Here is a 12,806-nt window from a genome sequence, read left to right as displayed (position 1 = left end):
TCAGAGATCGTGGGTTCTAATTCCGCCTCTGCTGTGTGCTGTCAGCTGTGTGATTTTGGGCAAGCCACTTCACTTCTCTGTGCCTCAGTTCCCTCATCTGTAAAAGGGAGATGAAGACTGTGAGCCCCACGTGGGACAACCTGATTACCTTGTATCTACCCCAGGGCTTAGAACAGTGCTTGGCACATAGTAAGCGCTTAACAAACACCATCATTATTATTACTCTCCGTGACTCAGTTCCCACATCTGCAGAATGGGGATTCAATACCTGTTCTCCCTCCTACTTAGACTGTGAGTCCCAGGTGGGATCCGGATTACCTTGTATCTACTCTAGTGCTTAGTACAATGCTTGGCAAATAGTAAATAGTTAACAAATGCCACACATTACCAATATAAATAGAAGCAGTAGCGGCGTGGCTTAGTGGCAGGAGCCCGGACTTGGGAGTCAGAGGTCGTGGGTTCTAATCCTGCCTCCGCCACTTGTCTGCTGTGTAACTTTGGACAAGTCACTTCACTTCTCTGTGCTTCAGCTACCTCATCTGTAAAATGGGGATTAAGACTGTGAGCCCCATGTGGGACAACCTGATGACCTTGTATCTACCCCAGTGCTTAGAACAGTGCTTGGCACATAGTAAGCACTTAACAAATATCACTATTATTATTAGTGGTAGTAATAGTAGTAATAGTAATTTCCCTCCTTTTCCCTTTTGTTCCCAACCCTACTCTGACTGAGGCAAGTGGCATAGCTTAGTGGATAAAGCACAGGCCTCAGAGTAAGAAGTGGCTCTGCCACTTGTCTGCTGTGTGACCTTGGGCAACACACTTTATTTCTCTGTGCCTCAGTTACCTCCTCTGTAAAATGGGGATGAAGACTGTGAGCTCATTGTGGCCAAGGATTGTCTTTCGTTAGGCCTGTATTCTACTTTCCAAGTGCTTAGCACAGTGCTCTGCACACCATTTTCATTATTATTAAGTGTTGTTGAGTCATTTCTGATTCGTAGTGACTCCATGGATATACTTTCTCCAGAACCTCTTGTCCTCCTGAACACAGTAAGCACTCAATAAATATGAGTGAATGAATGAATGAACAATAATGATGATAAAGAGGGCATTTGTTAAGTGCTTACTATGTGCCAAGCACTGTTCTAAGCGGTGGGGAGGATACAAGGTGATCAGGTTGTCCCATGTGGGGCTCACAGTCTTCATCCCCATTTTACACAGGAGGGAACTGAGGCCCAGGGAAGTGAAGTGACTTGCCCAAAGTCAAACAGCTGACAATTGGCAGAGCCGAGATTTGAACCCATGACCTCTGACTCCCAAGCCCGGGCTCTTCTCCTTCTTTCTTCTTCTTCTTTCTTCTTTCTTCTTTCTTCTTTCTTCTTTCTTCTTCTTCTTCTTCTTCTTCTTCTTCTTCTTCTTCTTCTTCTTCTTTCTTCTTCTTCTTTCTTTTTCTTTCTTCTTCTTCTTCTTCTTTCTTTTTCTTTCTTCTTTCTTCTTTCTTCTTTCTTCTTTCATCTTTCTTCTTCTTTCTTCTTCTTTCTTCTTTTCTTCTTCTTCTTTTCTTCTTTTTCTTCTTCCTCATTTGTTAACTGTTTACTATGTGCAAAGCACTGTTCTAAGTGCTGGGGAGGTTACAAGGTGACCAGGTTGTCCCACAGGGGGCTCACAGTTTTCATCCCCATTTTACAGAAGTGAAGTGACTTGCCCAAAGTCACACAACTGACAAGTGGTGGAGCCGGGATTAGAACCCATGACCTCTGACTCCCAACCCCGGGCTCTTTCCATTGAGACATGCTGAATGAATGAATGAATGAATGAATGAATGACAGGGACTGTGTCCAATCTGATTAGCTTGTATCTACCCCCGTGCTTAGAGAAGCAGCATGGCTCAGTGGAAAGAGCATGGGCTTTGGAGTCGGAGGTCATGGGTTCAAATCCTGACTCCGCCATTTGTCGGCTGTGTGACTTTGGGCAAGTCACTTAACTTCTCTGTTCCTCAGTTACCTCATCTGTGAAATGGGGATGAAGACTGTGAGCCCCACTTGGGACAACCTGATCACCCTGTAACCTCCGCAGCATTTAGTACAGTGCTTTGCACATAGTAAGCACTTAATAAACGTCATTATCATTATTATTATTAGTGCCTCACACATAGTAAGCACTTAACAAATACTATTGTTATTATTATTATTATTATTATCATCATTAGGGGCTTATCCTCCACCCTACAGCGCTGTCTGGCCCTTTGGGCCTAGGCCGTGCCCCGTCCGCTAGCCGAACCTGCAGGCCCGAAGCCCCGCCCCCTTCAGTCACTAATAATAGTAATAATAATGGCATTTGTTAAGCGCTTACTATGTGCCAAGCACTGTTCTAAGCTCTAGGGGATACAGTGTGATCAAGTTGTCCCACGTGGGTCTCACAGTCTTCATCCCCATTTTCCAGATGAGGGAACTGAGGCTCAGAGAAGTGAAGTGATTTACCCAAGGTTGCACAGCATTCATTCATTCATTCAATCATATTTATTGAGTGCTTACTGTGTGCAGAGCACTGTACTAATCGCTTGGGAAGTGCAAGCTGGCAACGTATAGAGACGGTCCCTACCCAACAGCGGGCTCACAGTCTAGAAGGGGGAGACAGACAACAAAATAAAACATATTAACAAAAAATAAATAGAATAATAATAATAATGGTATTTGTTAAGCGCTTACTATGTGCAAAGCACTGTTCTAAGTGCTGGAGAGGTTACAAGGTAATCAGGTTGTCCCACCGGGGGGGCTCACAGTCTTCATCCCCACTTTACAGATGAGGTAACTGAGGCATAGAGAAGTTAAGTGACTTGCCCAAAGTCACACAGCTGAATAAATATGGAGAAGCAGCGTGGCACAGTGGAAAGAGCCCGGGCTTTGGAGTCAGAGGTCATGGGTTCAAATTCCGGCTCTGCCAACTGTCAGCTGTGTGACTTTGGGCAAGTCACTTCACTTCTCTGTGCCTCAGTTCCCTCATCTGTAAAAATGGGGATGAAAACTGTGAGCCCCCCGTAGGACAACCTGATCACCTTGTAACCTCCCCAGCACTTAGAACAGTGCTTTGCACATAGTAAGCGCTTAATAAATACCATTATTATTATTATTACAAGTCAAATAAATAAATAGAGTAATAAATATGTACAAACATATATACATATATATAGGTGCTGTGGGGAGGGGAAGGAGGTAAGGCAGGGGGATGGGGAGGGGGAGAGGAAGGAGGAGGCTTCGTCAGGGAATAACTTAACTTCGGTATTTGTTAAGTGCTTACTATGTGCAAGGCACGGTTCTAAGCGCTGGGGAGGATACAAGGTGATCAGTTTGTCTCATGTGGGGCTCACAATCTTACTCTCCATTTTACAGATGAGGTAACTGAGGCAAAGAGAAGTTAAATGACTTCCCCAAAGTCACACAGCTGAAAAGCGGCGAAGTAAGGATTTGAACCCATGATCTCTGACTCCCAAGCCCGTGCTCTTTCTACTGAGCCACACTGCTTCTCTAAGGAAGGCCTCCTGGAGGAGGGGAGGTATCAGTAGGGCTTTGAAGGGAGGAAGAGAGCTAGCTTGCCGGATCCAACTTGTACTTCCCAAGCGCTTAGTACAGTGCTCTGCACACAGTAAGCGCTCAATAAATATGATTGAATGAATGAATGTGAGGATTGTGAGCCCACTGTTGGGTAGGGACCGTCTCTATATGTTGCTAACTTGTACTTCCCAAGCGCTTAGTACAGTGCTCTGCACACAATAAGAGCTCAATAAATACGATTGAGTGAAAGAATGAGAGGAGGGAGGGCATTCCAGGCATGTTGCTGAGCTGGGATTTGAACCCACGACCTCTGACTCCCAAGCCCGGGCTCTTTCCACTGAGCCATGCTGCTTCTCTAGGGAAGGCCTCCTGGAGGAGGGGAGCTCTCAGTAGGGCTTTGAAGGGAGGAAGAGAGCTAGCTTGGCGGGTCCAACTTGGACTTCAAGAGTAAGAGCTCAATAGATACTATTGAATGCTTAGTCCAGTGCTCTGCACACAGTAAGCGCTCAATAAATATGATTGGTTGAATGTGAGGACTGTGAGCCCACTGTTGGGTAGGGACCGTCTCTATGTGTTGCCAACTTGTACTTCCCAAGCGCTTAGTACAGTGCTCTGCACACAGTAAGCGCTCAATCAATGCGATTGAATGAATGAGTGAGACTGACTGAGCCCCCTCCTTCCTCTCCCCCTCCTCCCCCTCCCCATCCCCTCCGCCTTACCTCCTTCCCCTCCCCCCAGCACCTGTATAGATGTATATATGTTTGTACATAATTGTTACTCTATTTTACTTGTACATATTTATTCTATTTATTTTATTTTGTTAATATGTTTGGTTTGGCCTCTGTCTCCCCCTCTAGACTGTGAGCCCACTGGTGGGTAGGGACCGTCTCTCTATGTTGCCAACTTGGACTTCCCAAGTGCTTAGTCCAGTGTTCTGCACACAGTAAGCGCTCAATAAATACGATTGAATGAATGAGTGAGTGTTGCGGAGGCGGAATTCGAACCCACGACGCCCGACTCTCAAGCCCGGGCTCTTTCCACTGAGCCACGCTGCCTGTCCACGCTGCTTTTTAGACTGTGAGCCCGTTGTTGGGCAGGGACGGTCTCTCTATGTTGCCAACTTGTACTTCCCAAGCGCTTAGTCCAGTGCTCTGCACACAGTAAGCGCTCAATAAATATGATTGATTGATTGATTGCACACAGTAAGCACTCAATAAATATGATTGAATGAATGAATGTGAGGAGGGAGGGCATTCCAGGCATGTTGTATATATGTATATATATACAACACCTGTATATATGTATATGTTTGTATGTATTTATTACTCTATTTATTTATTTATTTTACTTGTACATATTTATTCTATTTACTTCATTTTGTTAATATGTTTGGTTTTGTTTTCTGCCTCCCCCTTCTAGACTGTGAGCCCACTGTTGGGTAGGGACCGTCTCTCTATGTTGCCAACTTGTACTTCCCAGCGTTTAGTCCAGTGCTCTGCACACAGTAAGCGCTCAATCAATACGATTGAATGAATGAGTGAGTGTTGCTGAGGCGGGATTCGAACTCACGACTCCCGACTCCCAAGCCCGGGCTCTTTCCACTGAGCCACGCTGCCTGTCCACACTGCTTTTTAGACTGTGAGCCCACTGTTGGGTAGGGACCGTCTCTATATATGTTGCCAACTTGTACTTCCCAAGCACTCAGTGCAGTGCTCTGCACACAGTAAGCGCTCAATCAATACGATTGAATGAATGAGTGAGTGTTGGGGACGCGGGATTCGAACCCACGACGCCTGACTCCCAAGCCCGGGCTCTTTCCACTGAGCCACGCTGCCTGTCCACGCTGCTTTTTAGACTGTGAGCCCACTGTTGGGTAGGGACCGTCTCTCTATGTTGCCAACTTGTACTTCCCAAGCGCTTAGTCCAGTGCTCTGCACACAGTAAGTGCTCAATAAATATGATTGATCGCACACAGTAAGCACTCAATAAATATGATTGAATGAATGAATGTGAGGAGGGAGGGCATTCCAGGCATGTTGTATATATGCATATATATACAACACCTGTATATATGTATATATGTTTGTATGTATTTATTACTCTATTTATTTATTTTACTTGTACATATTTATTCTATTTACTTTATTTTGTTAATATGTTTGGTTTTGTTTTCTGCCTCCCCCTTCTAGACTGTGAGCCCACTGGTGGGTAGGGGCCGTCTCTCTATGTTGCCAGCTTGTACTTCCCAAGCGCTTAGTCCAGTGCTCTGCACACAGTAAGCGCTCAATCAATACGATTGAATGAATGAATGAATGAATGTTGCTGAGGTGGGATTCGAACCCACAACGCCCGACTCCCAAGCCCGGGCTCTTTCCACTGAGCCACGCTGCTTGTCCACGCTGCTTTTTAGACTGTGAGCCCACTGTTGGGTAGGGGCCGTCCCTATATGTTGCCAGCTTGTACTTCCCAAGCGCTTAGTCCAGTGCTCTGCACACAGTAAGCGCTCAATAAATACGATTGATTGATTGATTGCACACAGTAAGCACTCAATAAATATGATTGAATGAATGAATGTGAGGAGGGAGGGCATTCCAGGCATGTTGTGTATATATATATATATATATATACAACACCTGTATATATGTATATATGTTTGTATGTATTTATTACTCTATTAATTTTACTTGTACATATTTATTCTATTTATTTTATTTTGTTAATATGTTTTGTTCTCTGTCTCCCCCTTCTAGACTGTGAGCCCACTGGTGGGTAGGGACCGTCTCTCTATGTTGCCAACTTGGACTTCCCAAACGCTTAGTCCAGTGCTCTGCCCACAGTAAGCGCTCAATAAATACGATTGAATGAATGAGTGAGTGTTGCGGAGGCGGAATTCGAACCCACGACGCCCGACTCTCAAGCCCGGGCTCTTTCCACTGAGCCACGCTGCCTGTCCATGCTGCTTTTTAGACTGTGAGCCCGTTGTTGGGCAGGGACGGTCTCTCTATGTTGCCAACTTGTACTTCCCAAGCGCTTAGTCCAGTGCTCTGCACACAGTAAGCGCTCAATAAATATGATTGATTGATTGATTGCACACAGTAAGCACTCAATAAATATGATTGAATGAATGAATGTGAGGAGGGAGGGCATTCCAGGCATGTTGTATATATGTATATATATACAACACCTGTATATATGTATACGTTTGTATGTATTTATTACTCTATTTATTTATTTATTTTACTTGTACATATTTATTCTATTTACTTCATTTTGTTAATATGTTTGGTTTTGTTTTCTGCCTCCCCCTTCTAGACTGTGAGCCCACTATTGGGTAGGGACCGTCTCTCTATGTTGCCAGCTTGTACTTCCCAAGCGCTCAGTGCAGTGCTCTGCACACAGTAAGCGCTCAATCAATACGATTGAATGAAGGAGTGAGTGTTGGGGACGCGGGATTCGAACCCACGACGCCCGACTCTCAAGCCCGGACTCTTTCCACTGAGCCACGCTGCTTGTCCACGCTGCTATTTAGACTATGAGCCCACTGTTGGATAGGGACTGTCTCTCTATGTTGCCAACTTGTACTTCCCAAGCGCTTAGTCCAGTGCTGTGCACACAGTAAGCGCTCAATAAATATGATTGATTGATTGATTGCACACAGTAAGCACTCAATAAATATGATTGAATGAATGAATGTGAGGAGGGAGGGCATTCCAGTTATGTTGTATATATGTATATATACATGTGTATATATGCATGTGTATATATGTATATATACAACACCTGTATATATGTACATATGCTTGTATGTATTTATTACTCTATTTTACTTGTACATATTTATTCTATTTATTTCATTTTGTTAATATGTTTGGTTTTGTTGTCTGTCTCCCCCTTCTAGACTGTGAGCCCGCTGGTGGGTAGGGACCGTCTCTCTGTGTTGCCAGCTTGGACTCTCCCAAGCGCTCAGTGCAGTGCCCTTCACACAGTGAGCGCTCAGTAAATAGGACCGATTGCGGGTCGGTAAACCCCGCCCCTTCTCCCCCTGCGGCGGGCGGGCCCAGGCTCCGCCCGCCGGAGCCGTTTCCCGCTGTGGGCGGCCGTTTTCCTGCCGGTGTCCGCGGCCATGGCGCAGCCCTTCTCCCTGGACATGTGCGACGTGGTGGGCTATGATCTGGACCACACGCTGGCCCGTTACCGGCTGGCCCGCAGCGCCCCGGTGAGCGCCCGGGGGACGGGGGGCGGGGGGCGGGCGGCCAGGGCCTGCCCCAGGCCCGGAGGACCCACGCCGGGGGCCTAGCCCTTCATTCCTTCCATTCATAATCAATCAATCAATCGTATTTATTGAGCGCTTACTGTGTGCAGAGCACTGGACTAAGCGCTTGGGAAGTCCAAGTTGGCAACATACAGAGACGGGCCCTACCCAACGTTCAATCAATCAATCAATCAGTCGTATTGATTGAGCGCTTACTGTGTGCAAAGCACTGGACTAAGCACTTGGGAAGTACAGGTTGGCAACATAGCGAAACAGTCCCTACCCAACGTTCAATCAATCAATCAATCAGTCGTATTTATTGAGTGCTTACTGTGTGCAGAGCACTGGACTAAGCGCTTGGGAAGGACAAGTTGGCAACATAGAGAGACAGTCCCTACCCAACATTCAATCAATCAATCAATCGTATTTATTGAGCGCTTACTGTGTGCAGGGCACTGGACTGAGCGCTTGGGAGAGTCCAAGTTGGCAACATATAGAGACAGTCCCTACCCAACAGTGGGCTCACTGTCTAGAATCAATCGATCAATCAATCATATTTATTGAGCGCTTACTGTGTGCAGAGCACTGGACCAAGCGCTTGGGAAGTCCAAGTTGGCAACATAGAGAGACGGGCCCTACCCAACATTCAATCGATCAATCAATCGTATTGATTGAGCGCTTACTGTGTGCAGGGCACTGGACTGAGCGCTTGGGAGAGTACAAGTTGGCAACATAGAGAGACAGCCCCTACCCAACAGTGGGCTCACAGTCTAGAATCAATCAATCAGTCGTATTTATTGAGCGCTTACTGTGTGCAGGGCACTGGACTGAGCGCTTGGGAGAGTACGAGTTGGCAACATATAGAGACGGTCCCTACCCAACAGTGGGCTCATTGTCTAGAATCAATAGATCAATCAATCGTATTTATTGAGCGCTTACTGTGTGCAGAGCACTGGACTAAGCGCTTGGGAAGTCCAAGTTGGCAACATATAGAGACAGTCCCTACCCAACGTTCAATCAATCAATCAATCAATCAATTGTATTTATTGAGCGCTTACTGTGTGCAGAGCACTGGACTAAGCTCTTGGGAAGTCCAAGTTGGCAACATATAGAGACAGTCCCTACCCAACGTTCAATTAGTCAATCAGTTGTATTTATTGAGTGCTTACTGTGGGCAGAGTACTGTACTAAGCGCTTAGGAAGTACAAGTTGGCAACATATAGAGACAGTCCCTACCCAATGTTCAATCAATCAGTCAATCAATCAATCGTATTTATTGAGCACTTACTGTGTGCAGAGCACTGGACTAAGCGCTTGGGAAGTCCAAGTTGGCAACATAGAGAGTCCCTACCCAACATTCAATCAATCAATCAATTGTATTTATTGAGCACTTACTGTGTGCAGAGCACTGGACTAAGCGCTTGGGAAGTATAAGTTGGCAGCAGTGGGCTTACAGTCTAGAAGGGGGAGACAGAGAACAAAACCAAACATAGTAACAAAATAAAATAAACAGAATAGATATGTACAAGTAAAATAAATAAATAAATAGAGTAATAAATACGTACAAACATCAATCAATCAATCGTATTTATTGAGCGCTTACTGTGTGCAGAGCACTGGACTAAGTGCTTGGGAAGTCCAAGTTGGCAGCAGTGGGCTCACAGTCTAGAAGGGGGAGACAGAGAACAAAACCAAACGTATTAACAAAATGAATAGATATGTACAAGTAAAATAAATAAATAGAGTAATAAATATGTACAAACATATACACAGATGCTGTGGGGAAGGAAAGGAGGTAAGACGGGGGGGATGGATTCGAATGGATTCCATCTTTTAAACTGTGAGCCCACTGTTGGGTAGGGACTGTCTCTATATGTTGCCAGCTTGTACTTCCCAAGCGCTTAGTACAGTGCTCTGCACACAGTAAGTACTCAATAAATACGATTGATTGATTGATGGAGAGGGGGACGAGGGGGAGAGGAAGCGCTCAATCCTATTTATTGAGCGCTTACTGTGTGCAGAGCACTTCAGAGCACTGGACTACGTGCCAAGTTGGCAACATATAGAGACGGTCCCCACCCAACAGTGGGCTCGCAGTCTAGAAAGTCCTTCATTCCATCGTATTGATTGAGCTCTTACTGTGTGCACAGCACTGTACTAAGTGCTTGGGAGAGTACAAGTTGACAATATAGAGACGGTCCCCACCCAACAGTGGGCTCACAGTCTCCTTCATTCCATCTTATTGATTGAGCGCTTACTGTGTGCACAGCACTGCCCTGAGTGCTGGGGAAAGAGAGAGACCGTCTCTGCCCACCACAGTCCCTAATAATAATAATGATGGCATTTATTAAGTGCTTACTATGTGCAAAGCACTGTTCTAATAATAATAATAATAATAATAATAATAGTGGTGGTATTTGTTAAGCACTTACTATTCATTCAGTCATATTTATTGAGCACTTACTGTGTGCAGAGCACTGTACTAAGCACTTGGGATAGTACAAGTTGGCAACATATAGAGTCGGTCCCCACCCAGCAGTGGGCTCGCAGTCTAGAAAGTCCTTCATTCCATTGTATTGATTGAGCGCTTACTGTGTGCACAGCAATGCCCTGAGCGCTGGGGAAAGAGAGACGGTCCCTGCCCACCACAGTCCCTAATAATAATGATGGCATTTGTAAAGCGCTTACTATGTGCAAAGCACTGTTCTAAGCGCTGGGGAGATTACAAGGTGATCAAGTTGTCTCACGGGGGGCTCACAGTCTTCATCCCCATTTTACAGATGAGGGAACTGAGGCACAGTGAAGTGACTTGCCCAAAGTCACATAGCTGACAACTGGCGGAGCCGGATTTGAACCCATGACCTCTGACTCCAAAGCCCGGGCTCTTTCCACTGAGCCACGCTCTAGACTGTGAGCTTGTTGTTGGGTAAGGACCGTCTCTATATGTTGCCAACTTGTACTTCCCAAGCACTTAGTACAGTGCTCTGCACACAGTAAGCGCTCAATAAATACGATTGAATGAATGAATGAATGGGCTCCCATTTGTTTGGTGGTCAGCTGCCGCCAAGGCCAGGGGAGGCCACCAGACCCTGTCTGGGATCCTTCGGGTGCTGCCAGGGGGCATCCAACGGGCACGGGAGGCCTGGAGCCTTGGGGTTGTGGGATAATAATAATGATGGCATTTATTAAGCGCTTACTATGTGCAAAGCACTGTTCTAAGCACTGGGCAGGATACACGGTGATCAGGTTGTCCCATGCGGGGCTCACAGACTTAACCCCTATTTTACAGATGAGGTAATTGAGGCACAGAGAAGTTAAGTGACTTGCCCAAAGTCACACAGCTGACAATTGGCAGAGCCGGGATTTGAATCCATGAACTCTGACTCCAAAGCCCGGGCTCTTTCCACTGAGCCACGAGCCCTTAGGGGGACAGGGGGGAGATATAGAGGCAGAAACGGAGAGCCCTTGGGGGTTGTGCAGGCCACTGCCTTCGTGTACGACCCAAGCTCGTCCTTACTCGTCACTTGAAAATGTTAAAATACTTTCTGATCCAGAAAGGTTCCCCAGAGGAAACGCTTTCTGATCCACAGACTCTCCAGGGGGAGCACGTTCTGATCCATTCATTCAGTCGTATTGATTGAGCGCTTACTGTGTGCAGAGCACTGTACTAAGCGCTTGGGAAGTACAAGTTGGCAACATATAGAGATGGTCCCTACCCGACAATGGGCTCAAAGATCCAGACAGGTTCCCCAGAGGAAATGCTTTCTGATCCAGACAGGTTCCCCAGAGGAAATGCTTTCTGATCCGGACAGGTTCCCCAGAGAAAATGCTTTCTGATCCTGACAGGTTCCCCAGAGGGAAACACTTTCTGATTCAGACAGACTCTCCAGAGGGAGCACATTCTGATCCATTCATTCAATTGTATTGATTGAGCACTTACTATGTGCAGAGCACTGTACTAAGCGCTTGGGAAGTACAGGTTGGCAACATATAGACATGGTCCTTACCCGACAATGGGCTCAGAGATCCAGACAGGTTCCCCAGAGGAAATGCTTTCTGATCCAGACAGGTTCCCCAGAGGAAACGCTTTCTGATCCAGATGCGCTCCCCAGAGGAAATGCTTTCTGATCCAGACAGGTTCCCCAGAGAAAATGCTTTCTGATCCAGACAGACTCTCCAGAGGGAGCACGTTCTGATCCATTCATTCAATCGTATTGATTGAGCGCTTACTGTGTGCAGAGCACTGTACTAAGCACTTGGGAAGTACAAGTTGGCAACATATAGAGATGATCCCTACCTGACAATGGGCTCAAAGATCCGGACAGGTTCCCCAGAGGAAATGCTTTCTGATCCAGACAGGTTCCTCAGAGGAAACGCTTTCTGATCCAGATACGCTCCCCAGAGGAAATGCTTTCTGATCCAGACAGACTCCCCAGAGGAAGCACTTTCTAATCCAGACAGGTTCCCCAGAGAATATGCTTTCTGATCCAGACAGGTTCCCCAGAGGAAACGCTTTCTGATCCATACAGACACTCCAGAGGAAAAGCTTTCTGATCCAGACAGGCTCCCCAGAGGAAGTTCTTTCTGATCTAGAAGGTCATGGGTTCTAATTCCAGCTCCACAACATGTCTGCTGTTTGACCTTGGTCAAGTCACTTTACTTCTCTGGGTCTCAGTTCCCTCAGCTGTAAAATGAAGATTGAGACTCTGAGCCCCACATGGGATAGGGACTGTGCCCAACCTGATTTGCTTGTATCCACCCTTGTGCTTAGTATGGTGTTTGACACATAGTAAGCGCTTAACGAATACCACAGTTATTATTATCATTATTAGACAGGCTCCACAGAGGAAATGCGTTCTCATCCTGAAGGCTTCCCAGTGGAGCTCAGTGGTTGCTGACCACAGTAGAAGCCCCAAACAATGCCCTCTGAACTTGGCAGTGCCTGGCATGGTCCCTTGTAGTAATAATAATAATTACGGTATGTGTTAAGTGCTTACTATGTG

The 12,806-nt window shown here is 46.2% G+C and overlaps 1 protein-coding gene across 1 annotated transcript in view; it reads left to right on the top strand.

Annotated features, from left to right (window-relative positions):
- The first annotated feature begins 7,672 nt into the window (after positions 1-7,672).
- The window catches only part of NT5DC1 (5'-nucleotidase domain containing 1), a 204,153-nt gene continuing 199,019 nt past the window's right edge, over positions 7,673-12,806 (top strand). Inside the window, exon 1 of the mRNA XM_038770169.1 lies at positions 7,673-7,767. Coding sequence (XP_038626097.1) covers positions 7,675-7,767 — 93 coding nt within the window. The 5' untranslated portion in view covers positions 7,673-7,674. The remainder of the gene's footprint in view (positions 7,768-12,806) is intronic.

The sequence above is a fragment of the Tachyglossus aculeatus genome, chromosome 2 (assembly GCF_015852505.1).
Source record: "Tachyglossus aculeatus isolate mTacAcu1 chromosome 2, mTacAcu1.pri, whole genome shotgun sequence".
In the NCBI taxonomy this organism is placed as follows: domain Eukaryota; kingdom Metazoa; phylum Chordata; class Mammalia; order Monotremata; family Tachyglossidae; genus Tachyglossus; species Tachyglossus aculeatus.
Note: the sequence above shows the minus strand (reverse complement) of the source record. Positions and strands in the feature narration are given on the sequence as shown.